Here is a 27,829-nt window from a genome sequence, read left to right as displayed (position 1 = left end):
AGGAGGGCTGGCCCCCAGCGTGACCCGGCACACACCACTTCCCCTGCCTGCGCCTGGTTTCCTGAAGAAAGAGGGGTGCTAGCCCTTGCAGAACATGGCAACCGCAGTGGGAACAACCATGGCCGGTTTTTTTTTTTTTTGAGACGGAGTTTCCCTCTGTCGCCCAGGCGGCAGTGAATGGTGCCATCTCAGCTCACTGCAGCATCCGCCTCCCTGGGTTCAAGCGATTCTCCCGCCTCTGCCTCCTGAGTAGCTACCACTACAGGTGCCCGCCACCACGCTTGGCTAATTTTTGTATTTTTTTTTTTTAAGATGGGTGTCACCATGTTGGTCTTGAACTCCTGACCTCAGGCGATCCGCCCGCCTCCACCTCCCAAAGCGCTGGGATTACAGGGGTGAGCCACTGTGCCAGGCTGGTTGGTCTTCTTTGAGCTGCTTGTAGTCCCTATGCTAAGCACTTTCACTGCTTAACTCATTCAATCCTCTTCACTACCCAGGAGGTAGGAATTATTATGCCCGTTTTACAGAGAAAGACGCTGAGGGGTTTCATGGCATTAATCAACTTGTCCAAGGTAACCTGGAGAGCAGGTGGAGGAGCCGAGTCAGGGCAGCTGGACTCCGGGTCCCACCATGAGCCCCGTCTCGGTGTGTTATGGGGATGTGAGTGCAGGGCAGCAGCCAGCCAGCCTCTTCCCACTAGCAGAGCTGGAGGTTGTCAGGCCAACTTGCTCAGATGCCAGCTCTGCCCTTCACTAGCTGGAGGCACATGGGCAAATAGCTCAACTTCTGAGCCTCCCTCTGTTCCGCCTTGGACAGAGCATGGTATATAGAAGAAATTTAATACATATCTGCTCAGTAAATGAGTAAATGCCAACAACACGGCTCTATTTTGATAGCTGTGCCCAGTGGGATACTAGGCAATCATTTCGACTAAAGTGTAATAGTATCAAAATGACCACATATGGTGTGAATGAGCAAAAGCAGGATACAGGTCCTCGTACAGATAGGAGCACAGCCGCGTGGAAAGACGAGGTGTCCACGAAAGGAAACGAGAAAGACCGTCACAGTAGTACGGTCAGGACACTGGACACATTGCACTTTTCTCTTAATTGTCTCAGTTTTTTAAATGTTCTTTGATTGCATATGTTATACTCATAAAAGGGACATTTTTCAAGAGGATCATTTCATCCCATTGGAACCCACAATTCAGCACCCAGCAGTTTTCAGTGTCCTTGACAAGGAGTCACTTGTCCAGCTTGTTTAGGATCCTTTGATGATGATGACTTTGTGCCCCGGAACAGCCCTGGTCTTTTTCTTCTTCTTTTTTTTTTGAGATGGAGTCTTGCTCTGTTGCCCTGGCTGGAGTGCAGTGGTGCCATCTCAGCTCACTGCAAACTCCACCTCCCAAGTTCAAGCAATTCTCCCTACCTCAGCCTCCCAAGCATTTGGGATTACAAGCACCTGCCACCACACCTGGCTAATTTTTGTATTTTTTTTAGTAGAGACGGGGCTTCACTGCTTGGCCAGGCTGGTCTTGAACTTCTGGCCTCAGATGATCCACCTGTCTCAGCCTCCCAAAATGCTGGGATTACAAGCATGAGCCACTGCACCCGGCCAACCCTGGCCATTTCTTACTTGTTGACGTTTCTTCAGACCTAGAGACCCCCAATATTTGTCAATGGGAATCTCTTCCCTTAATCCTATTCTTTCATTGATATGCCACTAACACCCCCAATCCAGTACCCTTAACCTGTCCTTGACCCTACTGACCTCCAGAGAGCCTCACCCATCCAGTGCCCCCTGTGGCAAAACTGGTCTTCTGGAGGCCAGGCCACTGAGCAGAGCCTCTCATGGCACCAACAGTGGCAGCAGTACATTCTCCCTTTGGCTGGGCAGGAGCTTTGGGTGGAGCAGGGGCAGGCTGCAAGGCTGCCTGGTGAAGTCAGGACCTGACCCCAGGACAGTGCGGAAGCACCGAAATGGTATGAGGCAGGAATGGACATCACTGGATGTGAGTTCTTCAAAAATGGCTCTGGCTGCAGTGTAGACAGCGTATGGGTTAACAAGAGTGGATGTTTCACAACAGGGAGGAAGCTGCTGCAGGATTCAGGGGGGCAGTCAGATGGGGGATGTGGGGGCGGGTGGGACTGGTACCATCTGGCAACAGCTATACTCCAGGAGCTGCATGTTTCACACACTTGCTGGTTTCAGAAAGACCATCATCCATCACTCTCCACAAAGTGTCTGCTCGTTCCTAAAAGAGCTCATTTATATCCTGAATGGGCTGCCTGGTCTTCCCCCTTAGTTACAATAGTCATATTCATTTACTTCCAATTAATAAATTCAAGTGGCTGCTTCTAATGGGACCTATTTAGTTTTTCTGCTTGAAAGTCTACAGCAAGAATTATCAGCGAGCTGGCATGCCCTTCCCGCCCCATTGCCAGAAGGACCCTTCAGAATCTCCAATGGAATGCAGTTTTAAGTGCGTCTGTGTAGACTATGATTTTACATTTGAAAAGGGAAGAAAAAAACTTATCTTTTCCCCAATGCAACTACAGAAAGTAAAGTATGACAAAATCTCCTTAGCTAGTGGAGCTAAAAATCTCTAGGTGGAAGGCAGTAATGAATCCTGAGATTTGCAGGGGTATCGAAAGGGTGGCTGGTTTAGCAATGTAGAGAAGCATTTATTCTCTCCATTAAAACGGCCCCCAGTCCTCACTGCTTTTGTAAATGCAGATGCCCAGGTCCTGCCCCAGACCTGCTGAGTCAGGATCTGACACCTGGGTCTGCGAGATTTGGGGGCAGCCAGTGCAGCTGACCGGAGCTAACGGACCAGAAGGGGCCTGGGGCCTGGCTGTTGCTGATTGATCCAAATCCTGGGTAAAGATTTTCAGCCCATCTGCCCTTGCTGGGAGGCCTGAAAAAAATGTTTTTTTTCATCAGCCCGGAACTCGCTCTTGGGGCTGTGCCTTGGACCATCTCTGCCTTATATCAGAGGGACAAAAGTTGGATGAAAGGATGGGTCACAGTAGGCTTCTCTGCTTGCCTCTCCGAACTGCAGGAAATCCTCACTCACAGTCCTGTTCTTTCAGTAATGTGTGTACATCATTTTTAATAATGTGCAACAAAACAGAGATCTTTACTGGCTCTTTCTTCTGATGATAAAAGTAATGAGTAGTGTAGGTTGCTCAGTCAAAGACAAAGGGATAAATCAACCAGAAATGAACAAGTGGCACCCGAGACATCTGTTATATGGGCTTCTCTGTGACAATAAAAAAGCGATGTGTGTCATGGGTATGCAAAAGCAGCTATGCCAAATGTCCTGATCTTTAGCAAGTGACTCTCAAGAGAAGGATTCATTCATTCATTCATTCAGCAAATATTTATCCAGCATCTATTTACTGATCAGAGACTAGGAAAGTGTCAGAACACCCACCACTCACTGACCCAAGAATTGTCTCTGTAGGAGGGAGGGGTACGGGTACGGAGAGTGTCCCGGACCCCTTGGGCCCTCACAGTCGTCCCTTCCTGACTGGCAGGTGATGGATCTCGGCCGCGACGCCACCCGCCGCTTCTTCAACTGGTTTTACTGGAGCATCAACCTGGGTGCTGTGCTGTCGCTGCTGGTGGTGGCTTTTATTCAGCAGAACATCAGTTTCCTGCTGGGCTACAGCATCCCCGTGGGCTGTGTGGGCCTGGCATTTTTCATCTTCCTCTTTGCCACCCCCATCTTCATCACCAAGCCCCCCATGGGCAGCCAAGTGTCCTCCATGCTTAAGCTCGCTCTCCAAAACTGCTGTCCCTGGCTGTGGCAACGACATTTGGCCAGGTAAGGAGGGGCTCTGGGTGCAGCGAGCCTCCAAGCCTGGAGAAGTGCTGGACTGCTCCTGGGGAGGCCTGGCCCAGGTGCCAGACGTTCTGTTTCAGCTGCAGTGATAGGTTTATATGATGATCTGCTCCCCAGTGGGCTAGAGCTGCCCTCTGTGACTGAGAATGAAGGTCAAGGTTGTGGTGGCGGTGGTGGTATTATTGGAGGCCATCCACATATAGAATGTATGTAGATGGGGCTGGGCGCAGCGGCTATGCCTCTAATTCCAGCATTTTGGAAAGCCAAGGCTGGTGGCTGCCTTGATTCCAGGAGTTTGAGACCAGCCTGGGCAACATAGCGAAACCCCGTTTCTACAACAACAAAAAAAAATACAAAAATTAGTTGGACGCAGTGGCTCACACCTGTAATCCCAGCACTTTGGGAGGCTGGGGCAGGAGGATCTGAAGTCAGGAGTTCAACCAGCCTGACCAACATGGAGAAACTACATCTCTACTAAAAATACAAAATTAGTCGGACATGGTGGCACATGCCTATAAACCCAGCTATTCAGGAAGCTGAGTCAGGAGAATCACTTGAACCTAGGAGGCAGAGGTTGTGGTGATCTGAGATCATGCCATCGCACTTCAGCCTGGGCAATAAGAGCAAAACACCATCTCAAAAAACAAAAATTAATGGGGTGTGGTGGCATGTGCCTGTGGTCCCAGCTACTCGGGAGGCTGACATAGAAGGATCAATCGAGTCCAGGAGGTTGAGGCTGGAGTGAGCTATGATGGTGTCACTACACTCCAGCCTGGGTGACAGAGCAGAAATAAAAGAAAAACTGTGAGGCTGATCATCGTCTCAACAGTGCTGATGGTAATAAGGATGAGGATGATGGCATTAGTGTCTACATTAAAGGCACAGACATTGGCAATGGGGAGGACAGTGACATTAAAGGAGGGGATGATGGGGATGATGGTTCTGGTGAAGGTCGTTGGGATGCAATATGAATAATTGCACATTACCCTGTTACTACCTATCACAGAGTCTTAGGAACTCGGCCAGACTTGCTCCCGCATTGGCTGATATCCAAGGGAGGAAAGATCTGAATGACTTCCTTTTGCCCCTCACCTTCCTAAATTAAGTGTCTGTTTATGGGAAGCAAATCTGCCTCCAGACCTTGCAGCTAGTTACGGCTCCTGTCAACAGGATCTAGATGAAAAAGGTGAAGAAATTGCTTTCCTACAGGCTGGGCGTGGTGGGCTCATGCCTGTAATCCAGGCATTTTGGAGGCCAAGGCGGGTGGATCACCTGAGGTTGGGAGTTCAAGAAAATGCTTTCCCCAATCTGGCGTATTATTGCTTGAGGTTTGTAAGTATAGTTGTCGGGAGCAAAGAAGTGTGGTGGTTTTAATGATCTATCACTGCCTAACAATCCACACCAGAGTGCAGTGACTTAAATGACCTTTTTATCTCCTCTCCCAGTTCTGTGAGTGACCGGGCTCAGTCGGGCAGTTCTGGTCTTCGTGATGGCACTGGGGATGCAGTCGTCCGGGACCTGGAAAGGGCTGGAACATCTGAGTCTGCTCACTTACATGGCTGCCAGTGAATGTGGGCCGTTGGCCAGAGCACCTTGGTTCCCCTTCATGTGGTCTTACCATGTGGCTTGAGCTTCTCACATCACCTTGTGAGGGCTGCAAGAGGAGGGAGCATTCCAAGAATGAATGTTCGGTGGGGGAAGAAAGCAGAAGTTATGGGTCTTCTTAAGGCGCTTAAGAGGCGCTGAAGTCCCAGACCACCACTTCTGCTTCTTTCTAAGAGGTCAAAGCTGCCGCAAGGCCAGCAGGGAAACAACGGCTGGGAAAATAGACTCCACCTGTTGGTGGCAGAACGGCAGCACGCGCTGAGAAGGGTGGAGTTGATGGTGGCTGTCTTTAGAGATGACCACACTAGTATTATCCCTTTTGGAGTCTCAAAGGACGATGCAAGGGTCTCGGACAAAAGGAGGTCGGAAAGCTCCCAGGAAAAAAGGGCAAAGGGTAGAGGTTGCAGCAGTGACCGATCAATCCTGTCACCTACCTTGTCATAGCGGCAGAAGGTTGTCACGTGGACTGTTGAGGAGGATGGTCTCGGGACAGCAAGTGGGGGAGATTTTGGTGTATCCAGTCTGTGACACCGTCTCTCTCTGAGTCAGGCTTGGACTGGGACTCCCCTGGTTCCCATAGCGAATTGATGTTATGAGCCAAAAAAATCCCTTCTGACTCCTTTTGCCACAGTCTCTGGTCTTACTTCCCTCAGGACCCAGAGGGGCCACAGCTCTAGAGTGGAATGAGTCTTAGCTAGGCACCTTTGCAACAAAAGAGAGGATAGGATAATATTGGCAGTGGCAGTGCCAGCACTGAAAAAGAGTGATGGTGATGGGATTGGAGGCTCCGTGGAGAGGATGGCTTTGCTGACAGCAGTCACCTTACTAAAGGTGATGACAGTAAGGATGCTGGCTTTGGCAATGGTGGTGATGATGGTGGAGGTGATGCTAACAGCAGGGCAGAGGGGAGGAGGGCGCTGATTTCAGAGACGTCCCAATACTGGGAGGAGGATTCAATTAGGGGATGATGATGGAAGTGAAGACGGTGGCTGAGGCGGTGGGGAGGATTACGGCTGCTGTTTCTGTTTGTTTGTTTGTTTTTTGAGATGGAGTCTCGCTCTGTTGCCCAGGCTGGAGTGTAGGGGTGTGATCTCGGCTCACTGCAACCTCCACCTCCCGGGTTTGAGCAATTCTCCTGTCTCAGCCTCTTGAGTAGCTGGGATTACAGTCGCATGCCACCATGCCCGGCTAATTTTTGTATTTTTAGTAGAGACAGGGCTTCACCATGTTGGCCAGGCTGGTCCCGAATTCCTGACCTCAGGTGATCCACCCACCTCAGCCTCCCAAAAGTGCTAGGATTACAGGCATGAGCCACTGCACCCAGCCTTGGCCGCTGTTTTATCTGCTATCCCTGGGGTCCCACAGAGACCCTCAAGGTGCCCGCCTGCTGCCTGACCAGAGGTCTCCCCAGCCTGGGCCTTCCCCGCAAGATGACATCGCCAACTTCCAGGTCCTGGTGAAGATCTTGCCCGTCATGGTGACCTTGGTGCCTTACTGGATGGTTTACTTCCAGGTGAGCAGCCCTGCCCTTTTTCTCTGGGGGCCTGGCTCCCCAGTCGCCACCTGAATGGCCTCACACACAGAGGCCCAGGGCATGTGGAAAGGGGGAAAGCCGGGGAATAAAGCAAGTTGCTCCCCTGTACCAGCTAGCATTAGGCCTGGCACAAAGCCATCTCAGCAATCCAACTCCCTTGGGTGGCACAGTAAGAGGAACCCTGGAAGCGGCTTCCTCCTCTATACCACCTGGGGGAGTTGAATTACTGGGGTGGCTTTGTGCCAGGCTAGGTCCTTGAATAACTTACCCCATCTCTCTGGGCCTGTTTCCTCATGTGTGCAACAGGTGGCTTAAACGAGAGGCTTTTCCAGCTCTGCCGCATTCAGATTGTCTGACTTGGTACCGGAGGCCCAGAGAGGGTGTGTTGGTTGCCCGAGGCCCCACGGCAGGCAGGTCAGGGCAAGCTCTGTGTGTGGAGTACTTTCCAGCAGTGGTTCCCCAACCTGGCTGTGCTTCAGAATCACCTGCAGAGCTTTTAAAAACATGCTTTCTGTTTTAAAAACAGATTCCAAGTCCAACCTCAGGCTACTGAATCAGAATTGCTGGGGAAGTCTCTAGTTTAAGAAGACTAGACACTGTGTCAGGCTGGGTGCAGTGTCTCATGCCTGTAATCCCAGCATTTTGGGAGGCCGAGGCCAGTGGATCACCTGAGGTCGGGAGTTCAAGACCAGCCTGACCAATATGGAGAAACCCCATCTCTACTAAAAATACAAAAAATTAGCTGGGCATGGTGGTGCATGCCTGTAATCCAAGCTACTCGGGAGGCTGAGGCAGGAGAATCACTTGAACCTGGGAGGCAGTTTGTAGTGAGCCGAGATTGTGCCATTGCACTCCAGCCTGGGCAACAAGAGTGAAACTCTGTCTCAAAAAAGAAAAACAAAGAAAAAGAAAAACAAAGAAACTTTTCAAATGATACTGATACTCAGGGTTGAGAACTATTGCCTCCCACTCATCATATTACTCCCCAGTGGGGAGGTGTGTGTGTGTGTGTGTGTGAGATTGGTAGGAGAGTGGGCAGCAGCTTAATGTTAGCCCCCAGGTCATAAGGTCATTGCCGTCCATACCGCCTTCATAGGAACATTTGTTGGCACTCCCAGCCTGCTACTTAGAGGTGCACAGAGTATGTTTATGATGAGTCAGGGACGTGTGGTGGGGGGAGGGTATCCATGGCTGATGCTCGGTCATACCAGTCAGATACTGACCTCCTTCCATACCAGTTGGCAAACGGCTGCTACACAGAGCAGCCCACATGCCCTCCCCCGCCCCCGCCCTTCTTGTGGAGTCTCCTGGATCCCACTCCATTTATATAGCAACTAAACAGGCAATGCCTGGTACAGGAGGTGGCCCCTGGGCCCTGCTCCTGCAGCTGTGTCCGGAGCCACTCTGGCAAGTCCGTGTCTATGCAGTTCTTGTGTCAACCTGTGGGACTCAGCTTGGCTCCAGTGTCAGATGAGAACTCCCTGTGCGGGCAGCCATTATCTTTCCCATTGCCACAAACATTTATCCATGCTTGCTCTCTGCTGGGCCCTGGGGACACAAATATGAATCAGACCAGCTGTGCCTGAGCTCTGGGATAAGGCTGCACACTGCTCACAGGCCTGAGAGCAGAGCACAGGATGCTCCCTGTCCAGCCCGGCTACCTCGGAGAAAGGACGGTGGAAAGGTGACTTTTTCCCTGAGACTGGGAGAGGGGACAGCTGCCCAGCTGCCCTGTGCTACTGCTGAGGAATGCCACCCGGGAGCTGGGAGGGGCACGATTCTGTTCCAGCCTCACCCCTATCTCTTTTGGCAGATGCAGTCCACCTACGTCCTGCAGGGTCTTCACCTCCACATCCCAAACATTTTCCCAGCCAACCCAGCCAACATCTCCACGGCCCTGAGAGCCCAGGGCAGCAACTACACGGTGAGAGATAAAGCATGTGTTCAGCACCCAGTTCAGCCCAGGTAGTGGCTTCCTCTGAGAAGAGGAGGATGAAACTGCCATCACACTCTTCTTTCCTGGCTGCAAGGCAACCTCAGTATACAGGAAAAGCACCTGGAGGAGGGTGGACTTGTGCCACGGCACAGGCATCCTGCCAAGATGCTCATTGCTCAGAAGAATTCAGGCCAGCTGCTCGCCCCCATGCTGCTGCTCTGAAGCAGGCCTCACTGCCTAATTTGCACCCTAAGATCAAGCACACTCAGGCCCCTTTTCAGCTCTTCCTTGTCCCCTCTTTCCCTGGGACTCTTAGATACCTAGATCTCTGCCTTTCCCAGAACTTTCTAAACCAGTTCCTTGGCATGTCAGAGACTCATGAAGTGAATGATCTGCAGAGCTGGCAGATAAATGAGAAATTTGCAGTTGTACTCCATTTCCTTGCCCATGGCAGACATCACTAGTCCATCATGACTTTTTTTTTTTTATGCTGAACCCATGAATGTTCCACAATCAGCCACTACCAATTGATAAAAGTTAGAATACAAGAGGAACCTATTTGCCATCTCTATATAATCCCACTCCCTGGTTACATAGCTGAGGAGCCTGAGTTCCAGAGACAGGAAAGAGCTGAACCCCTGGGTCACCCGGGCCAGTCTAGAGTCCAGATCTCCTGACTGCAGTGGGCTCCTTCCACTCTGCTAGCCTGACTCTCATGACTTCCTCCTGCCCAGATCCCGGAAGCCTGGCTCCTCCTGGCCAACGTCGTGGTGGTGCTGATTCTGGTCCCCCTGAAGGACCACTTGATCGACCCTTTACTGCTGCGGTGCAAGCTGCTGCCCTCTGCTCTGCAGAAGATGGCACTGGGGATGTTCTTTGGTTTCACCTCCGTCATTGTGGCAGGTGTGTAGAGGGGTGTGGGGCAGGGGCCCGGACCTGGTCTGGGCTTGGGGGGGCTGGCTCCACCGCTGGCTGGTGCTGAAGTGGTAGCCAGTGGGCATCTTCCCAGAACTGCAGGCTGAAAGAGACCCTCCTAACTAATCCAGCCTCCCCTCATTCTGGCAGAAGAGGAAACTCAGGCCAAGAGAGGAACAGATATTTTCCCCAGTGAATTATACGCTCCTTGAAGGCAGAGATTTTTTTTCTTTTTTATTCACTCCTGTGAATCATGCACGAGAGCCCGCAATAAAAGTGTTGAAAGAATTTTGCACTTAGTGGCAAATGAAGACTTAAAAAAAATCCTCTTCCTTCCTCCATTTCAAAAGGATCTGAAGCTGTTGGCTGCAAAGTGGGGGGTGAGTGGGGGGTGTTCAGCTAAAGAAGTCTTTCACCTTTTGCACAAACCTGAACCCTTTTTACTTCATAACTTTATGACCCCGAAGTTACTCAGTCTCTGAGCTGCATCTTTAAAATGGGGATAGGTCTTTGGGAGGCTGAGGCGGGCAGATAGCTTGAGGTCAGTTCAAGACCAGCCTAGCCAACATAGTGAAACCCCGCCTCTATTAAAAATACAAAAATTAGCTGGGTGCAGTGGCATGCGCCCGTCATCCCAGGCTACTCGGGAGGCTGAGGCAGGAGAATCACTTGAACCCGGGAGGCAGAGGTTGCAGTGAGCCGAGGATTGTGCCGCTGCACTCCAGCCTGGGAGACAGAGTGAGACTCCATCTCAAAAAAAAAAAAAAAAAAAAAATGGGGACAGGTGTCATTCAGATCCTGAGCAGGGCTCTGCTCCCATGGAGCTCAGCCTGATGGGGGTGTTGGGAGGATTAAAAGAGATGAAGTTTGCAAAGCACTCAGCCGTGTGCCTGGATCACGAGTATGAGCTGGAGCAATGAAACCTCCATAAACGACATTGTATCGAAGGTGTGAAAACCAAACTAGATTTTTTTCCCAGCTATATCCTTACAGCACTCTGTCCTATTTTATCCTCACAATAATTCTGGGAATGGCATTCCTGCTTTTTGCATAAGGGAACTGAGTTCAGAGAGGTTAAGTGATTTGCCCAAGGTCACACAGCTAGCCGGGCTAGGAACCCTAGGCCTCTAACTCCGTGTTTATTGTTCATTCCATTAGAGCACAGCTATCTCCCAAGCAATGCAGGAGAAGGAGATAACATAGTTAAACTTGAAAACCAGGTTAGAAATGCTACGGAAATGCTTGACGTTGCAGTAGGGAAGTCGTGTGATGTGACGGAAAGTAGGTCAGCTTTAAACCAGACATACCAGGGCTCAAATCCAGACCTGACTACTGAACGGCTGTGCGACCGTGGGCTCGTTTCTTAACCTGTTTCACTTTCTTTACCAGGAGGGATGCATACCAAATGCCTAGCTCATAATGGGTTCTCCCTTAATGAGAGCTGTTACTCTTAGCTCTGAGCTTCCTAGCAGCCAAGACAAAAAGGGCGGAGTTGGTCAAATCTTGGCCTCCCCTCCACCCACTCCCCCGTCCCAGTCCAGTATTCTTTACCTTACCTGCTGCTGCTCTGTCAATCTTTGGCTACTTAATGAGTACCTCCCCAAGCCTATGTACAAGCTCTGCTGTGGGCTAAGCTGCCTGGGGTGGGCCTGACTGTAATTCCCCTCTGCTCCTGCACCAGGAGTCCTGGAGATGGAACGCTTACACTACATCCACCGCAACGAGACGGTGTCCCAGCAGATTGGGGAGGTCCTGTACAACGCGGCACCACTGTCCATCTGGTGGCAGATCCCTCAGTACCTGCTCATTGGGGTCAGCGAGATTTTTGCCAGCATCCCAGGTACCTCGGATACCCTCCCCTGCTCCTGCACCAGTGAGGGCTCTGCCTGGTGGCGCCTCCAAGTCTTGGGCTGCAGGGGTGCGGCCTCCATGGAGGAAGCATGGGGGAAGGCAGTGTTTTCCAACCAGGACGGCATTCACCCAGCGGGGATCTGTTGTTGTTAGCACCTGGTTCAAGTCAGCCAGTATGACAGACACTGGGACTGGGAGGTGAGCAAGGCACTTCCCACACCAGCTTTCCACGTGTTCCCCGAGGGTCAGGCTTTCCACACTCTGTGTCTTTGAAGTTGCTGTCGCCTCTACCTTAGACCGAAGGTGAACTCGTATTTCCCCTTCAATCCTGAGCCTAAATACCAAGGTCCTTGGGCAGAAAGGGTCCTCCCTCCCCACCCCGCGTTCATCTCTATTGTAGCACCTAGTACTCTGTGTCACAATAAGGCATTTCTTTTTTTTTCTTTTTAGATGGAGTCTTGCTCTGTCACCACGCTGGAATGCAATGATGTGATCTCAGCTCGCTGCAATCTCCACCTCCCGGGTTCAAGTGATTCCCCTTCCTCAGCCTTCCGAGTAGTTGGGACTACAGGCTCATGCCACAATGCCCAGCTGTTTTTTTTTTTTGTATTTTAGTAAAGATGGGGTTTCAATATGTTGGTCAGGATGGTCTCGATCTCCTGACCTCATGATCCGCCCGCCTTAGCCTCCTAAAGTGCTGGGATTAAAGGCGTGAGCCATCCTGCCTGGCCTTAATAATGCATTTCTATGTCCTACCCGCCCCACCCTCCCAACTCCCTTCCCCAGGCTGGGAGCTAGAGCTGCAAGGCTGGGCAGACCCTTCAGTCAGCAAAGGAGCAAGGGCTTCCTCATCTGCAGGCCCAGGGCTAGGCTGGGTCAGACATAAAGAGAAAACTGACCCTGGGTGCTCACTCAGATGGTGGGGAGAGAGTCATGCAAATAGTGAACCAGTGGAGTGCTGAGAAGTCAGGGCAGAGTGCCGTGAGAGCGCTGAAGCATGGAGGGAGGCGGGGAGGCGAGCAGGTAGGAGGAGGGGTCTTACAGGCAGAGGGAACAGCATAAGCAAAGATCCAAACCCTCGGGAAGCAGGAAGTGTGGGGGATAGGGCTGGAGAGACCTGGGAGGTGTAGGGAATGGAGGTCTCCAAGAGCTTTGTGGGCTGAGCCCCGCACTTTGGAATTTCTCCTGAAGGCGACAGCGCCCCTCCCTTCCACGGGGTTTTGGCCCCGAAAGGACTCCATCATAGATGCTTTAGACAGATCCTGGCTGTGTGAGGAGGTGAGGAGTCAGGGGAGTTTAAAAAGCATTTGCAGGGCCAGGCGTGGTGGCTCACGCCTGTAATCCCAGCACTTTGGGAGGCCGAGGCAGGAGAATCACAAGGTCAGGAGTTCAAGACCATCCTGGCCAACATGGCGAAACCCCAACAAAAAAAATATCCGGGCATGGTGGCACCTGCATGTAATCCCAGCTACTTGGGAGGCTGAGGCAAGGGAATCACTTGAACCGTGGAGGTGGAGGTTGCAATGAACCGAGATTGCACCATTGTACTCCAGGCTGGTAACAGAGCAAGACTCCATCTCAAAAAAAAAAAAAAAAAAAAATTTGTGGGAAATGACCAGGGCTGGGGGGGTTGGACCTCCAGGGCAGAGGGAACAAAGAGAAGGACATACATTTAGAATCGATTTAGAATAGATTTTAGAGGTTGTATCAAAATGATTTGATGATGTTGAAGGTGGGCAGAGAGGGAGGGGAGAGAGAGGAGGTAAAGATGGTGTTGTCACTGGAAAGAGACCCAGCGGGAAGGGGAGGAGGGGAGACAGAGCTAGTGGAGCACCCAGGTACAGGGGTCAGCCAGGAGCCAGGTGAGCAGGGCAGAGGGGAAAGCAACATTGACCCTTAGGAGCTGTCCTTGCCACCGAGTGGACAGGCATCCAGGGGAAGCCTTGAGGGCGATTTGGTGGGGAGAGAGTTGGGGGCAGCAGGTAGGGCCCGGGCCTGTTCTCTGCGCCTGCACCGGCCCCTGAGATCTCTGCTCCCTCTCTGCAGGCCTGGAGTTTGCCTACTCAGAGGCCCCACGCTCCATGCAGGGTGCCATCATGGGCATCTTCTTCTGCCTGTCGGGAGTGGGTTCACTGTTGGGCTCCAGCCTAGTGGCACTGCTGTCCTTGCCCAGGGGTTGGCTGCACTGCCCTGAGGACTTTGGTGAGTAGGGGAGCCTCCCTAGGAATGGGACATGGGTGGAGGGAGCTGTGTAGAGAAGGTGGCAACTGCTAAGTGTTTTGACTCTGGGCAGAATCAAGCAGAGGGCTAGCCTTGGGAGAATGGGGTTCTACACCCGGCTTGGCCAGTCACCCACAGCACAGCCTCCCTCCTTGGGCCTTTGTTTCCCCAACTTTTGAACTGAGTGGACCTCCAAGGCTCCTTCTGGCTTCTGGAACTCTGCCATTTCTGGCTGGAGGGTCACCTTTCTCACGGTATTTGTATTTCACACCCTCCTCTGAATAGCTGAAGAGGAATTGCAGGCACCCCTGGAGACCTTCAGGAAGCCAGGGATTAGCGGTTTTCTGTCCAGTGTCACAGCTCCTGCTGCACTGCCCAGGGACACTGGCAGGGACCATGCAGGACAGAGGATCCCTGTCCTGACTCAAATCCAACTCCTCCTTCCCCCAGGGAATATCAACAATTGCCGGATGGACCTCTACTTTTTCCTGCTGGCTGGCATTCAGGCCGTCACGGCCCTCCTATTTATCTGGATCGCTGGAAGCTACGAGAGGGCAACCCAGGGCCCAGCCTCCCACAGCGGTTTCAGCCGGGACAGGGGCTGAACACACCCCACTCCAGCCCCCTCCCTTCACTCCGCCAGACAGACAGAAGCAGTCCCAGCAGTGGCTTCCTTCTCGGTTTATTCTGTACCCAACATTGGAATGAAATGATTCCCATAAATAAGGGGCACGAGCCCTTCCTCACGACCATGGTCCATGACAAGGGGCAGGGTAGAGGAGGCCTGGGTGGGAGTCCTTTCGGGGCACCAGGCAGGGGACTTGGATTAAGCGCCAGAGGATGAGCAGGGGGCCAGGTGAGAGGCTCGGTGGGACCTCCACCCTCGCTGCCCCAGCTGATGGCTGCAGAGGGTCAGGAGCTGCCCCGGATCCTCTCCATGTAGTTGCGAAGCTCCTCTGGGTCCTTCAGCCCCATATCCTCACACACCCAGCGGATGTCCTCCTCACCCGCCACCAGGATGGACTGCACAGCAGGGGCCCCTGTGGGCTCCTCAGGTGGCTGGGCTGGAGGGACAGGCGCGAACGTCACGAACTCTACCCGCTTCCGCCGTCCCCCAGCCTCCTTTCGGGCCAGGGTGCTCGAGGAGCCAGTGGTGCCTCCAGGAGGGCCAGGGGCCAGGGTCGGGGCCTCCCCTCCTCCCCCACTCTCACAGGGGCAGCCTCCCTCCACCTTGGGTGGGCCAGAGGACTGCCTGTCCAGCTGGCGGCTCAGTTCCTCCTGGTCAGTGCCCAGCCAGACCCAGTTGTGGGGCTGGGGGGAGGTGGGGCCAGTGGTGCTGTCAGGAGGCTCTTTGCGCTGATAGCGCAGGACGAAGACCACACCATTGACCAAGAAGATGAAGATGGCCACACAGAAGATTCCCAGCAGGGCATACATGCCCAGCTCTAGGTCGGTGACACGCTGAGGGGCGGGGACCATCTCCTCCTCTTCTTCCTCCTCCTCCTCCTCCCTGGCTTCAGTCTCCTCCTTCCTGGCCTCCTCCTCTGCCCGCTCAAACTTGCCCCTCACGCCCATGCTGCCCCCGACATTGCCTGCTACCTGCCGTTCACCACCCATGGTGGCTTCTGTGGCTGGTGGGCTCCAAGCAGAGCTGGATGGGAGGGCAGGGGCCGGTGTGGAGGCAGGGGGCAGCCCCAGCCAGGCGGTGCCAGAGACCAGAGGCACACGGTGGCGGCCCCGGCGGCAGGACTCTGGCGGGTGCAGAGCCACATGCAGCGGCAGCCCCTCAGCGCCTGCCCCACTCACCACCACCCCAAGCTGAGCACCCTGCTCCTCAGCTGGAAGGACGGCAGCTGGCTCCTCGGCTGAGACGGACAGTCCCAGGTCACGGCGGTCGTACAGCTCAGCTGGGGCCAGAGTGTGATCAGAGAAGGACAGCCACAGGGAGAGGGCCACCTCCTGTGGAGCACACAGACACAGGCAGAGACAAGCGAGGGCACGCACGCATGCACAGAGAAACCACTCCCACAGAGACAGGCCACACGGAGGAGAGACCAGAGAGAAAACAGACACAGGCAGATGGACAAAACACAGGGAGAGAGGGGACGCGTGTCAATCACCTGTCTGCCACTCAGCCCCTGGGTCTGAGTTACTGGGAGGGTCCTCAGAGCCATCTAACCAACCTCCCACTGCCACACTCCAGCCTCTGCTTGATCACCTCCAGCCGCAGAGAGCTCACTACCTCACAGGGAAGTCAGTCCTCACTCTGAAAACCCTAAGGTAAGGGGTTGAGGTGCCAGGGTCCCCTTCCTCCCATCCCCATCTACCATGAGCCCCCATCTGGAGATGCTGACCTCATCCCCCCGACCCCCCAGCTGTCACCTGCTTTGGGGCGGGATGGGCTGACTGCGCCCAGCACGTGGCTGTAACCTCCCCGGGGTGGGTCTTGCCCCGGCTCAAGGTCAGCGAGATGCCCATCACTGGCTGCACCCGCAGCTCCAGCACCGAGACCTTGTCGTCTGTCACGGCCAGCGCCTGCTCCCCCAGGATGGAGTCAGACAGCGGGGAACGGACCTGAGGGTGGGAAGGGGCCAGAAGTGGGGGGCCTTCCACACAGATAGCCCCCATCCAGAGGGAACCAGTGCTCCCAATACCCTCATAGGCTGCTCTCTCAAGGTAGGGGGACCTTCTGCACAGGCAGCCCCCACCCATAGGGAACTGGGTGCTCCCAGCACCCCACAGACTGCTCTTCCTCCACTCTTTGCACCCTAGTGCATACCTGGACCCCAATCGCACACCTAGGGGACAGTTCCCTTTTCCCTTAAGACCTGGTCCCCACATTACCCACACCTTAGGCCTTCATAGCTAGAGGGCTCCCCTCTTATGTGGCCACCCCATTCGGAGCTCATCCCCAATCCCACTGCACTCAGCCTAGACCACACACCCCCACACATGCCCTGAGCTCTCCGCACTCTTCTCTCCTGCCCGTGAACATTCTGGGGGCCCCTACACCCTTCTCAGGGGGTCTGCTCTTCTGGTGGCTGGCTACTTACCTCAATGGAGGTGACCCCAGGCTCCCTGCCTACAAGGACGCGGCCGTCCTCCAGCAAGGCTACACGCGGGTCGAGCACGTGGGCATGCGGCGCCACAAGGTGGGACACGTCCAGCAGCCAGTCTGAGCCAAGCAGGTGTGTGAGGCGGCGGCCACCATCCAGCGGGTGGGCTGCAAAGGGGGCGAGGAAGCGCACGCCGGCGCGCTGGTACTGCAAGTGGCAGCCTCGGGCGCGCCGCTCGGCCTCATCTGCCGCCTCTGAAGCAGGTTCCACAGGCCTGCAGGGTGGAGGAGGCGGGGGGGCGGGGACAGGGACTGGCCATCAGCGCTGTGCAGCTCCAGCCTGCCCTGGGCCCAGCTGCTGGAGACCTCCAGCTCCTCCTCGGAGGCTCCTAATCACCAGTGGCTTCTGTTTTTCAAACGTAGACATCTGCCCCTCTTGGCGTCAGGCCCTTCCACATGCAGGCGAGCCGCCCCAGCCCACTCCTGACTGGCACTGTTCCTCAATCCAGACCACACCACTCTTGCTCCCAAAGTATCTCCTAGGGGAGATACTCTCTTATGGGGACCCTGGGCACGCTCACTGTCTGGAGGGCCTGGAAGCTAGATTCCAGAGGCCTGGGCTGCCTTGCCTGGGTTCTGGGGAGCCCTTTCCAAGGGTGTTCACTTCCTGAGCTCTGTGCCATCTTAGGCTCTGAGAGTATACCAGTGACTGGCATAGACGGACCCTGCTTTCAAGGGGCTTACATTCTCAGGGGAGGAGTGTGGAAAGGATGGAGATTAGGAAGTGGAGGGTGCTGGGGAGAAGTGAGGCAGGGAAGGAAGAGAGGGACACAGAGGTCAGCAATTTCACAGTAAGCAGTCACTGGTTGGGTGGTCCAGGGTGGAGGCGGGCAGAAGGAACTGCAAGCAACAGGGCAGTTTTCAGACCCCAGCTTGGGCCCATGGCTGTGTCCCTTGCGCCCTCTCCGTCCCAGTGTGACTCGCTAAGGCCTGCCAGCTTCCTCAGGCCTCCACTCACCCTTCGGCAGGGCCAGGTACCCTCCAGCCGCGGACCTGCTCAAGGGTGGTGTCCGTGAGCTCGATGCGCAGCGGTAGCAGTGGGGCCCACACGGTCAGCCGCAGTGAGGCCCGGAGCCGGCGCCACCAGAAGTCCACCCGCACCCCCCGGGCACCCCGGCTCTCCTTGCCAGCCACGAACACAGCATCACAGGCCTCAGACACCTGTGGGGGAGCAGAAGGCAGGCAGGCGGGCTAAGCCACTAAAGACAGGTGTGAGGCTGGGCCTGTGGGTGGCTCACGCCTATAGCCCCCTCCCTCTGAGAGGCCGAGGTGGATGGATCCCTTGAGTCCAGGAGTTTGAGACTAGCCTGGGCAACATGGCCAAAACCCCTTTCTACAAAATATACAGTGAATCAGCCACATGCGGTGGCTCATGCCTATAATCCCAGCACTTTGGCAGGCCTAGGTGGGCGGATCACCTGAGGTCAGAAGTTCAAGATCAGCCTGACCAACATGGTGAAACCCCATCTCTACTAAAAATACAAAATTAGCCGGATGAGGTGGCACATGCCTGTAATCCCAGCTACTCGGGAGGCTGAGGCAGGAGAATCACTTGAACCCAGGTGGCGGAGGTTGCAGTGAGCTGAGATCATGCCATTGCACTTCAGCCTGGGCAACAGAATGAGACCCCATGTCGAAAAGGAAAAAAAAGTTACAATAAATCAGCCAGCTGTGGTGGCACATGCCTGTAGTCCTAGCTACTGGGGAGGCTGAGGTGAGAGGATCGCTTGAGCCTGGGAAGCTGTGACTGCAGTAAGCTGGACTGCACCATTGCACTCCAGAGTAAGACTGTCTCAAAGTAAATAAATAGATTTTAAAAAGGAAAGAAAAGAAAGAGAGAGAGAAAGAAAGGAAAGAAGGAAAGAAAGGAAGACAAGCTTGGGCCAGAAGAGAGCAGCCCTGACCTCAGGCCATAGGCCGGGCTCCCACTGCGTTCAGCTCTGTGTTTCACTGGAATGCATGTTGCAGCAGGACGGCTGGTGAAGCTGCTGTTCTTTATTTAAGAAGATTTTACGGTAGGGGCCAATCTTTGAGTTCCCCTGGGGCTCAGTCGGGGAAACTGGTCATTGCATACCTGTCTTCCCCCTGGCAGAGCAGGGGTGTGAAGCCATAACTCTGGCTCCTTATTCGTGCTGGCCTTTGACACTGCTCCTGGAGCCACCTGGCAACCAGCTACAGCTAAGGAGGCAGAGGTAGGGCAAGGCTGAGCTCCCCACCGAGAGCCCTCCAGCGGGAACCACACTCATTTGAGCAAAGGGTGCCATGAGTGGGGAAAGGCACTTCCTCCATTCAGGTGGCTGGGATTTGCAAACACGCGGGTTCCATGCTTCCCCTCCTAGAACTTCAAGAGAAAATTGCCCTACTCCATTTTTTTTTGGCTTCACAATCTCAACTAATAATAATAAATTTTACCATTATATAATTATTACATCATATGACAGCAGTAGCTGATGTTGTTTCAGCTCCTGCTATCTGCCAAATACTGTCTTAAAGTGCTTTTAATTCTTTTTTTGTTGTTTTGTTTTGATATGGAGGTTCACTCTTGTTGCCCAGGCTGGAGTGCAATGGTGAGATCTTGACTCACTGCAACCTCCGCCTCCCAGGTTCAAGCAATTCTCCTGCCTCAGCCTCCCCAGTAGCTGGGATTACAGGCATGTATCACCATGCCTGGCTAATTTTGCATTTTCAGTAGAGATGGGGTTTCTCCATATTGGTCAGGCTGGTCTTGAACTTCCAACCTCAAGTGAACAGCCCACCTCGGCCTCCCAAAGTGCTGGGATTACAGGCGTGAGCCACCGAACCTGTCCTGCTTTTAATTCTTACAACAACCCAAAGATATGTTCCCATTTTAAAGTTTAGGTACAAGGCTCAGAGAGGTTAAGAGACCAGTCCATGATCACCCAGCTGGTTGACAACAAAGATGTGTTTCAAACTCAAACCTTCTGCTCCCAAAGTACATGCTCTCAACTGTATCAGGCCAGCTCGTTTGCCAGTGCAATAATGAGCGTGAAAGTGTCTAAGGTTGGGGGGGGGGGGCTGTTAGGGTTACGTAGCTCCCACTTGACTCAGGAGAGAGGTAGCTGGAACAGCAGAAGTTGAAGCTCTGGTTCCTCCCATGAGGTTTCTGGTCTCAAGAAGAAGCTGTTCTCTTGGGGACACACATGAGGAAGGAGGAAAGGTGTGCGTGTGTTAACTGTGCCCACACAAATGCAGAGTCACGTGAGCTGGGGACCTGCCACTCACCTGCAGGACCTGTGTGTTGGCCGACTCACAGCCGACGTGCTCTGTCACCTCCACCAGGGCCCCCCCGCTGTCCACGGTAACAAGGCGCACGGGGACATGCTGGGGTACTCCAGTCAGTGGGGCTGTATTCACCAGCTCCTCAGCCTGGGGGGTGGAGGAGGGGCTCAGCCCCAGGCCCCTCAGCTTATGGGGCTCCTGGGACTTGGCCTCCAGCCTTCCCGGGCAGAGAGGGAGGTCTCCTTACCTTGGCCAGTGGGATAAGAGCTCTGATATCCCGCTCCGACACCAGGATTTCCCACACCATTTTGTCCTTCTCTGCTTCAGGGGCCTGGCCTGGGTACTCCAGCTGCCATGTGACAGGGCGAGTGACCGCTATGCCCCCGCCAGTGCTATTCTCCACCACGAAGTCCACCCATAGGAATTCAGACTGTTCACGGGGGGTGCTGGCCAGAAGAGAGAGAAGCCAAGTGCTTGCTAGCTGCCAGGCATGGCCTCAGCACTTCCTGCATTCGCGATTATCCTCGTTTTACACAGGAGGAAACTGAGGCACAGACATTATGTAGCTCACTTAAGAACATGCAATAAAACGTAGCGGGGCTTGGATCTAAACCCAAGCATCCTCGCTCCAGACCCCAAGCTCTGACCCGTTCTTGGCCTCTCTAAGATCCTTGCAGCCACTCACCACCTCCCACCCAGCAAGCTGGTTGGCTTCCCTGCCTGCCTGGACCCTCTTCACCCAGACTTCCACTTTCCACAGCCATTGAGGTGGCATGAGGACGATTCACTTCCAGGTCCCAGAACCAGTCACTTGACCCTCTAAATGATAAGCTTCCTTTGGTCAAACAAAAAACTATGTGCCGGGAACTGTCCTGCGTGCTTGATATGCGGTACCTTATTTCATTTTCGAAAGCACTAAAGGGATGCATTATGATTCCTGTTTCACAAGTGAAGAGACTGAGGCTCGGGTCGGGGAATGTTAACTGGCTTGCCCAAGGTTTTGCCCATTCCAAGAGCATCAGAACCAGAATTCAAATGGGCTACCAAGTCTGGGCATGAATAAGAAGAGTTCGCAAATATTGAGAACTGCAGCTGGGCTTTTTGGGGAATGTGAATGTCCCAGAGAAAGGATCATTTGGTGGAAGCCGGTGCGGGGGGTAGTGGCTATGAGGGCTATACCTGGGGGACAGGATTGGTTATATCACTTAGAATAAGAATCACAGACACTTGCTATGCCTGGCACATGGCTGGGCTGGGAAAATAGTAGCTGGATGGATGAATGAATGCGTGGATCATGCCTGCTCTGCGCTGCTTTCTTGAAAAGGTCTGTCCTTGGGTCTGCTCACCTGGGGATCTAGAGGCAGCACGGCAGTCACCAAATCTGCCCACCTCCACTCTATAACCAGCCCTCCCTCCCTTGCCCCCTGGATGGAGGGAAACTACCCACCTGGAATCTGGCTCTGTGGGCCCAGCACGATGGCAGGTGATGAGGGTGGTATGGTGCTTGGAGCCCTTGAAGCGGTCGAGCTTGGCGGTCCAGAGCGTGGGCTGGGCTGGGCGGGCGGCTGTCACATGCAACCCCTTCTTCACCTTGATTCTGAGGAATAAGAGGGTATAGGCTCTGGCAAGGTGGATGCTGAACTGTAGGCTGGACTGAAGGGGGAAGACAGGGGGCCAAAGCCGCCTGAACTCCCAGGCTCCAGTCTGAATCTCCTCTTCACCATCCTCCAACCCAGAAGGACCTCACCTCAGTACAGCTCACACCTTACAGCTCTCCCCCACCCAGAAACCACTTACGCCTCCCCTCTGCCCATAAGGTCAAACCTTAGCCTGGCATTCGGGGGCCCTCCAGGGTCTGGTCCAGCCTTACCTTCGGCTGTAACATCTCTCCACGCAATCTCTGCTTCAGCTACACACAAGTTCCTCCCCACATACACAGCACCCATTCCTGGCTCCAAGCCTCTGCCCAGGCTGTGACCATCAGTCTGCTCTGCCCTTTACCTTCCTTTACCTGCTGATGCTTTAAGCCTCCAACAACTCACAGACTATTTCCTTTGGAAAGCTGGGAAGAATTTCCCCCTTACGGCACCCACTGACCCAAGCCTCTGCGGCATTTTGGACCTCCCTCAGCGCATACACACCCACATGCCTTCTAATCCAATTGATGCCTACCCAGCTCCCTTCCCTACCACTGTGGGCCACTTTCTGCCAGATGGGGACTGGGCCTTGCTCATGTTTGGATCTGCAGAGTGGAGACACAGGGCTTGGCAGGCTGTAAGTGTCTAGGAAAGATCTGTTTAATAAGAGTGTGCACAGGAGGGCGTGGGAGATGGGGAGACACAGAGACGGGACACACACAAACCCACGCCAGGGGCTTGAAACCAGGTGTAGGTTTCAGAGCCTGTCCGCAGACCACTCTGCAGCCCCCGGGAAAGGTCTCATTATAAAGTGAGCCAGTCCCAGTCCCTCACCCTGACCAAGCCCAGGACTAGCCTGCCTAGAACTCAGGCTTCTTCTCAGAATCCTAAAGCCTGAGAGAGGCCTCTCCCACGGACTCCTGTGCTAGACTCCAAAAGCAAGTCACACTCTGCAAGTCCTTGCTGGGTGAACTGGGTAGGTAGGTGGGGGCTGCTTTAGGGGAACTTATTACAGAAAATGACACAAAGAATGAGGGCCTTCCTGTGGGGAAGAGCAGCCTCTGTCCCAAGGCTAGGGACCTGCTAGGGTGGCTAGGAGGGAGAGAATGCAGGTGAACGTGATTGGGGCAAATATCCCTCTCTGGAGCACTGGACTAAGAGCCCACGCCTAGTTACCGCATTTTCTGGTTTCTAAGCCCTATGCGGGTTCCCCTCCCTGGAGCCTTGCAGTTGCCCTGAAAGTGGACCATGTTAGCCCCACTGGACAAAGGAATCTCAGGGAGGTGCCAGGAAGAGGGGCAGCTTCCTACTTCTGATTCTAATTCTAGGGCTGTGCCCATCATGGGATCCCACCATGCACAATCACAGCTCTTTACCTGGAAGGAATCTGGTGGACACATGTTTTGCAGAGGTCAAGGATTCCAGCAGACTGTGAGAGGAGCAGGAGCCATCCCTAGTTTTCCTGCAGAGGTTCCTACCCTCACCCATCCCCATGGCCCAGTGCTCACCGCAGGGTCAGAAGGCTGGCTGTGAAGTTGTGCCGAAGCAGGAGGGTGGCACTAAAGAGTTGGCCGGGCCGCACTGGCACGTCGGGCACCCGCAGAGTCACAGCCTCGTCCAGAGGTACCTCCCGGTACTGTGGGGGATCTGCCGAGCGCAGCTCCACACCCCCCACTGGGAGGGCCTGCTCCCCAGGGTCGTTCTCCCCACCGGGGCCACAGCTCCCCGGGCCCTCAGCTGCAGGCTCAAGCGTATAGGCCAGCTCGGCCCTTGTGGTGGAGCCTTGGGAGAACCAGTGCGAGGGAAGCTCCAGCTCCACCACGCAGGCACCCAGGGATGGCTGTGAAGACATGACAGCAGTAATTGACATGCGGGTGGGGGCCGGAGAGGAACAGGATTCCCAGCACCCATGGCAGAAAACCCAGAGCTGGAGGGGCTCGTGAAAGGGAGGGCCAGCTTGGTGACACAGCAAACTGGCGACATGGCCGGGGCTTGAACCAGGTCTAAGTTTTAAGAGCACATCCGCAGATCACTCTTCGGCCCTTGGGAAAGGTCTTACTACAAAGTAAAACTAAGCCAACCCCAGTGCCTCACCCTCACCAAGCCCAGCACTAGCCTGCCTAGAATCCAGTCTTCTCAGAATCCTAATGCCCAAGAGACGCCTCTCCCATGGATTCTTGTGCTAGACTCCAGAATAGTGGAAATAGCAATTGTAAAAGTAATACTAATAATTATGCAAACATACTGGCTGAGTGATTACTCTGCCATAAGCTTTCTGATATTCATCCCATTTATTTCCTACTCCAATTTCAGATGAGGTAGGAATTATTACCCCATTCTTCAGATGAGGAAACTGAATCTCAGAGAGATTAAGTTACTTGCTCAAAGTCACACACCAAGGAGTGAACTCCCCTTCGGACCCTAAATAACCTTTTCACAGCACTGAAAGTTAGTGAGGCAGAAGGGGAGTTGGGTGGTCCACAACCCCCACCCATCCCAGGAGTGGGGCTTCCTCTCTGCCACGAGACCACCACCTGGCTGACGCAGCAGCAGGACCAGCCAAGGTGGGGCCTGTCCACTAACCTGGAAGCGGCAGGCTCGGTGAGCAGTGCCAGCAGGGTGTGTGGCATGGAGCCGGGCACAGGGCAGGCTGCCAGACCCTGGTGGCCAATCCTGTCCTTTGAGGTGGAAGAGAACCCGGGCGTGGGGCTCTGCTGGTGTCACAGTTGCTTCCACTGAAACAGCCCGCACATCCCATGGGACTGGCCGTTGGTGGGGCTCAGTGACACGAGGGGGGACCACCTAGAGGGAGAATGATAGGGCTTAACAAAAGAGGTTTCAGGGGAAGATCTAGGAAGATGGGATCCCAGCTTGGCAGAAGAGAACCTTCATGGGGACTCAGTGTCTCCCTCTGGAATATGAGGATCACTGCAGGGGCTGGGGAAGACTCCCAAGCCATACCCAGCAGACCTCAGGTCCTGAGTCCCGTTAGCCTGAGAGTCCCTGGTGCCCCCTCCTTACCTGCTGAGTGGCAAAAGGTGGGTAGGAGGCCCGGAGAAGTGGCTGGGCCCTGGGCCAGGGCTGCAGGAGCAGAAAGGTCTCAGATCGGGAGCTCAGAGAGGAGTTGGCAGGTGGGTAGTGGTCCACCTGCTGTACACGGAAGTGCTCAGGGGCGTCTAGGAGCTCCAGGGCTGCCGGCAGGTAGACAGGGTCCAGGGGAGCCTGGCCACCGTCCACTGAGGAGGGATAAGAGGGAGAGATGATGATGGCTCCAGAGCTGGCAGGGGCTGACCTAAGTGCCATGCTGGGGAACAGTGGTTGTGGGCAGGGGAGGGAGAAAAAGGCTGTAATGTCCCTTTTCCTCTCACCACCATTTCACAGATGAGGTCACTGAGGCCTAAAGAACCTCACACAGGTAGTATGTAGCAAAGCCAGGATTTGAATCTGAGTCCAGGACTGGATGCTTCCCAGCCATTCCTTTTCCTTCCCACAGACCTTGGCCTTCTCTCCAATGCAGCCTTCTCCATGCCTCCTTTTCCCCACTCCTCCCCTCTCTCTACTCGCCTCTGATACCAAGGCATTTCTGGGGGACAGCTCTCCCCAGACTGGACTAATGTGGTAAAAGATGGCAAAGAAGTGAGCTTTCTCTGCCCTGAATCCTTGGCCAGGCTTGTGGGCCATCCACCCCTCCTCCCCCATCGTTGCTATGGCAACCTGCACCACCTTTCCAAGCTTGCTCCCTTCGTCCCCGTACTGACTGGTATCGAATGCAAGTGTGGGATGGGTGCGTGCAGAAGGAGGTGGGGAAGAGGTCTGCGAAGCCACTTGCTTGCCCTGGGGGTGGGGTGGGGACCATGAGCCTGGGGAGACGACCAGAAGGACAAAGGACCACTAAGGCCATATTGGTTTGCACTATGAACTCTAACAATAGTCAGCATTTTTTGAATGCTATCTGCAGGGGTGAGGATTTAAATATTATATGTGTATTAACTCTTTGAGTCTTTGTAATAATTCTGTGAACCAGGTTCTATTATGATGAATCCCATTTTTTGGACATAGAAAATTAGGTGGAGAGGTTAAGGTGCTTGCCTGTGGTTCCACAGCTGGAGGGTAGAGGAGCTGGAAGTCCATTCCAGGCATTAGCCACTAGACCACCCCTTGTCTCCACCTGCCACCTCTCTCCCCACTCTCCACTTCAAAGGTGCACCCTGCAGCCTTCACTGCCTGGACTGCCTCTCCTTTCCTCCCCTCTGCAGGTGGCTCCTCCCTCCTCATTCAGGGCCAGGAGCGAATACTGCCTCCTGAAGGAAGCCCTCCTTGGTGCTTTCCCACTAGTCTCCTGTCTTTTGCAACCCTGGGTGCCTCCTCTGGAATTAGTCATCTTCCTATCAACCAGGGACCTTGTCTTGCTCATCCTGGAATTCCTCCAAACTGGGAAGCTCTCCCTAGAGAGGACTTCCTGGGAGCCTGGAGACCTGAATTTAAAAGGATGAAACTTGGGTCAGTCATTGACATATTGACATTTGGTTTCTCATCTGTAAAAGGGGCAGGAGCATTAGGTGACACTGGACAGGGGAGGGCTGTGTCACTATGGAGCGCTGTCTGGAGGGAGGAGGCATTATTCCTGCTGTGTAATGGATTTGACAAGGTTTTCCTTCTCTCTGTTAGGAATCCCACAGGGTCCCTCGGGGTGGGGAGCAGGTGGCTGAAAGCAACCCCACAGCTAGCTCCCTCTCAGCACCACAGCTGGACTGTGGGTCAGGGGTGGGGGAATTGGTTTCAACCTCCTTCCTGGCCCTCCCCACCAAGGAGCATATGCCTGAGAGCTCTCCCTGCCCCCTGCCCGAAGCATAACAGGTGACTACTGCTCCCTGGGGGCAGCCACTGGCTTCAGGTTCGCCTCCCACTCCATTGCCTCCATAATTATAAGATGCTCTTAGCCCGACTCCCACGGACTCCCATCACCCAGCGCTGGGCTCTGTCGGTGGGGAGGAGGGCAGAGAATGTTTCACTGTCCGTTTTCTGTGGCATCCTTTGCCTTGCAGCCACAGCCGGCTCCCAAGCCCAGGCCAAGGGAGTCTGACCCCCACCCCGATGCACAGGAAGTTGCTGCCCTTTCTTCAGTGACAGAAATCTTCCCAAGGGCTCTGGAAGGCAAGGATGAGGCATCCCTGGAGGCGCCAAGGTCAGGGAGCCCCTGGGGGAGGGGTAGGAGGGGCTTGCATATCTCGCAGGTCCCAGGCAAAGGGACTGCTTTCCACTCCCGAGGTGGGGTGGGTTGGTGGTAGGGCAAGGCGGCTAGGAGGGTGCACCGCTGCAGACCACAGATGAAGGAGTGGGGGTGACGCTGGGGCGCCCGGGACCCAGGCCGCCAAGTTGGATGGCCGGGCTGAGGGACCCCTCAGAGACAGTGTGGAACCGGGAAGCCCCTGCGCCAGGCTGCCCGGGGTCAAAAGGAGTTGCCGAGTCGTGCCAGGAAGGAAGCCTTAGAGGCGAGCAGCTGGGACAGGTTCCCGAGGTCAAGACCTCTCCGACCCTCAGGGCGCTGCGGGGAGACCCGGCTCAGGGTTCACTCCGAGAATCCGAAGGTTCGTGGCTCCCGGGCATCACTTGCGCCCTCTCGGCCCAGCCAGGCCAGGCCGCCCCCCGCCCTACGTCCCCCGCCCGGCCCTCCCCTATCACTGACCTCTTACGACTTCCAGGGCGAGGGCCACAAGGAGGCAGAGCCAGGGGCCGTAGGGCCCCCCAGGGGCCGCTGCCGCGCGCCCGGCCATCCAGGCGCACATCCTTCCCACGGAAGGCGGGCGGCTCAGGTGGGCCCGGTCCCGCCCGGCATCTCCCGCGCCCGCTCCGCGCCGGCCCCACCTGGCTCGCTGTGTCCCCGCCGCCGCCGCCGCCACCCGCCCCGCGGCTGCAGTTCCCAGACAAT

General features: G+C 54.7%; 2 protein-coding genes across 3 annotated transcripts in view; one reads left to right on the top strand and one right to left on the bottom strand.

Moving 5' to 3' along the window:
- SLC15A3 (solute carrier family 15 member 3) overlaps window positions 1–14,654 on the top strand; it is a 15,813-nt gene extending 1,159 nt beyond the window's left edge. Inside the window, exons 2-8 of the mRNA XM_002755385.6 lie at window positions 3,540–3,829; window positions 6,818–6,965; window positions 8,800–8,910; window positions 9,657–9,825; window positions 11,519–11,677; window positions 13,735–13,890; window positions 14,359–14,654. Of these exons, the coding sequence (XP_002755431.3) occupies window positions 3,540–3,829; window positions 6,818–6,965; window positions 8,800–8,910; window positions 9,657–9,825; window positions 11,519–11,677; window positions 13,735–13,890; window positions 14,359–14,513 (1,188 nt within the window). The 3' untranslated portion in view covers window positions 14,514–14,654. The remainder of the gene's footprint in view (window positions 1–3,539; window positions 3,830–6,817; window positions 6,966–8,799; window positions 8,911–9,656; window positions 9,826–11,518; window positions 11,678–13,734; window positions 13,891–14,358) is intronic.
- On the bottom strand, window positions 14,575–27,829 carry TMEM132A (transmembrane protein 132A). 2 transcript variants are annotated; one of them, XM_002755384.5, is made up of 11 exons: window positions 27,587–27,829; window positions 24,922–25,136; window positions 24,484–24,702; window positions 23,409–23,740; window positions 21,711–21,860; window positions 20,511–20,709; window positions 20,267–20,410; window positions 17,982–18,184; window positions 16,962–17,238; window positions 16,291–16,482; window positions 14,575–15,867 (listed from the first exon to the last, which is right to left on the bottom strand). In XM_002755384.5, the coding sequence occupies exons 1-11, from the start codon at window positions 27,684–27,686 to the stop codon at window positions 14,821–14,823; spliced, it is 3,078 nt and encodes a 1,025-aa protein (XP_002755430.4). In that variant the 5' UTR covers window positions 27,687–27,829; the 3' UTR covers window positions 14,575–14,820. The 2 variants fall into 2 exon arrangements, with proteins under 2 accessions (XP_002755430.4, XP_035118730.3); XM_035262839.3 differs by lacking the exon at window positions 20,267–20,410.

Source organism: Callithrix jacchus, chromosome 10, assembly GCF_049354715.1.
Source record: "Callithrix jacchus isolate 240 chromosome 10, calJac240_pri, whole genome shotgun sequence".
NCBI lineage: Eukaryota > Metazoa > Chordata > Mammalia > Primates > Cebidae > Callithrix > Callithrix jacchus.
The sequence above is the reverse complement of the archived record's forward strand: the minus strand, read 5'-3'. Positions and strand labels throughout refer to the sequence as shown.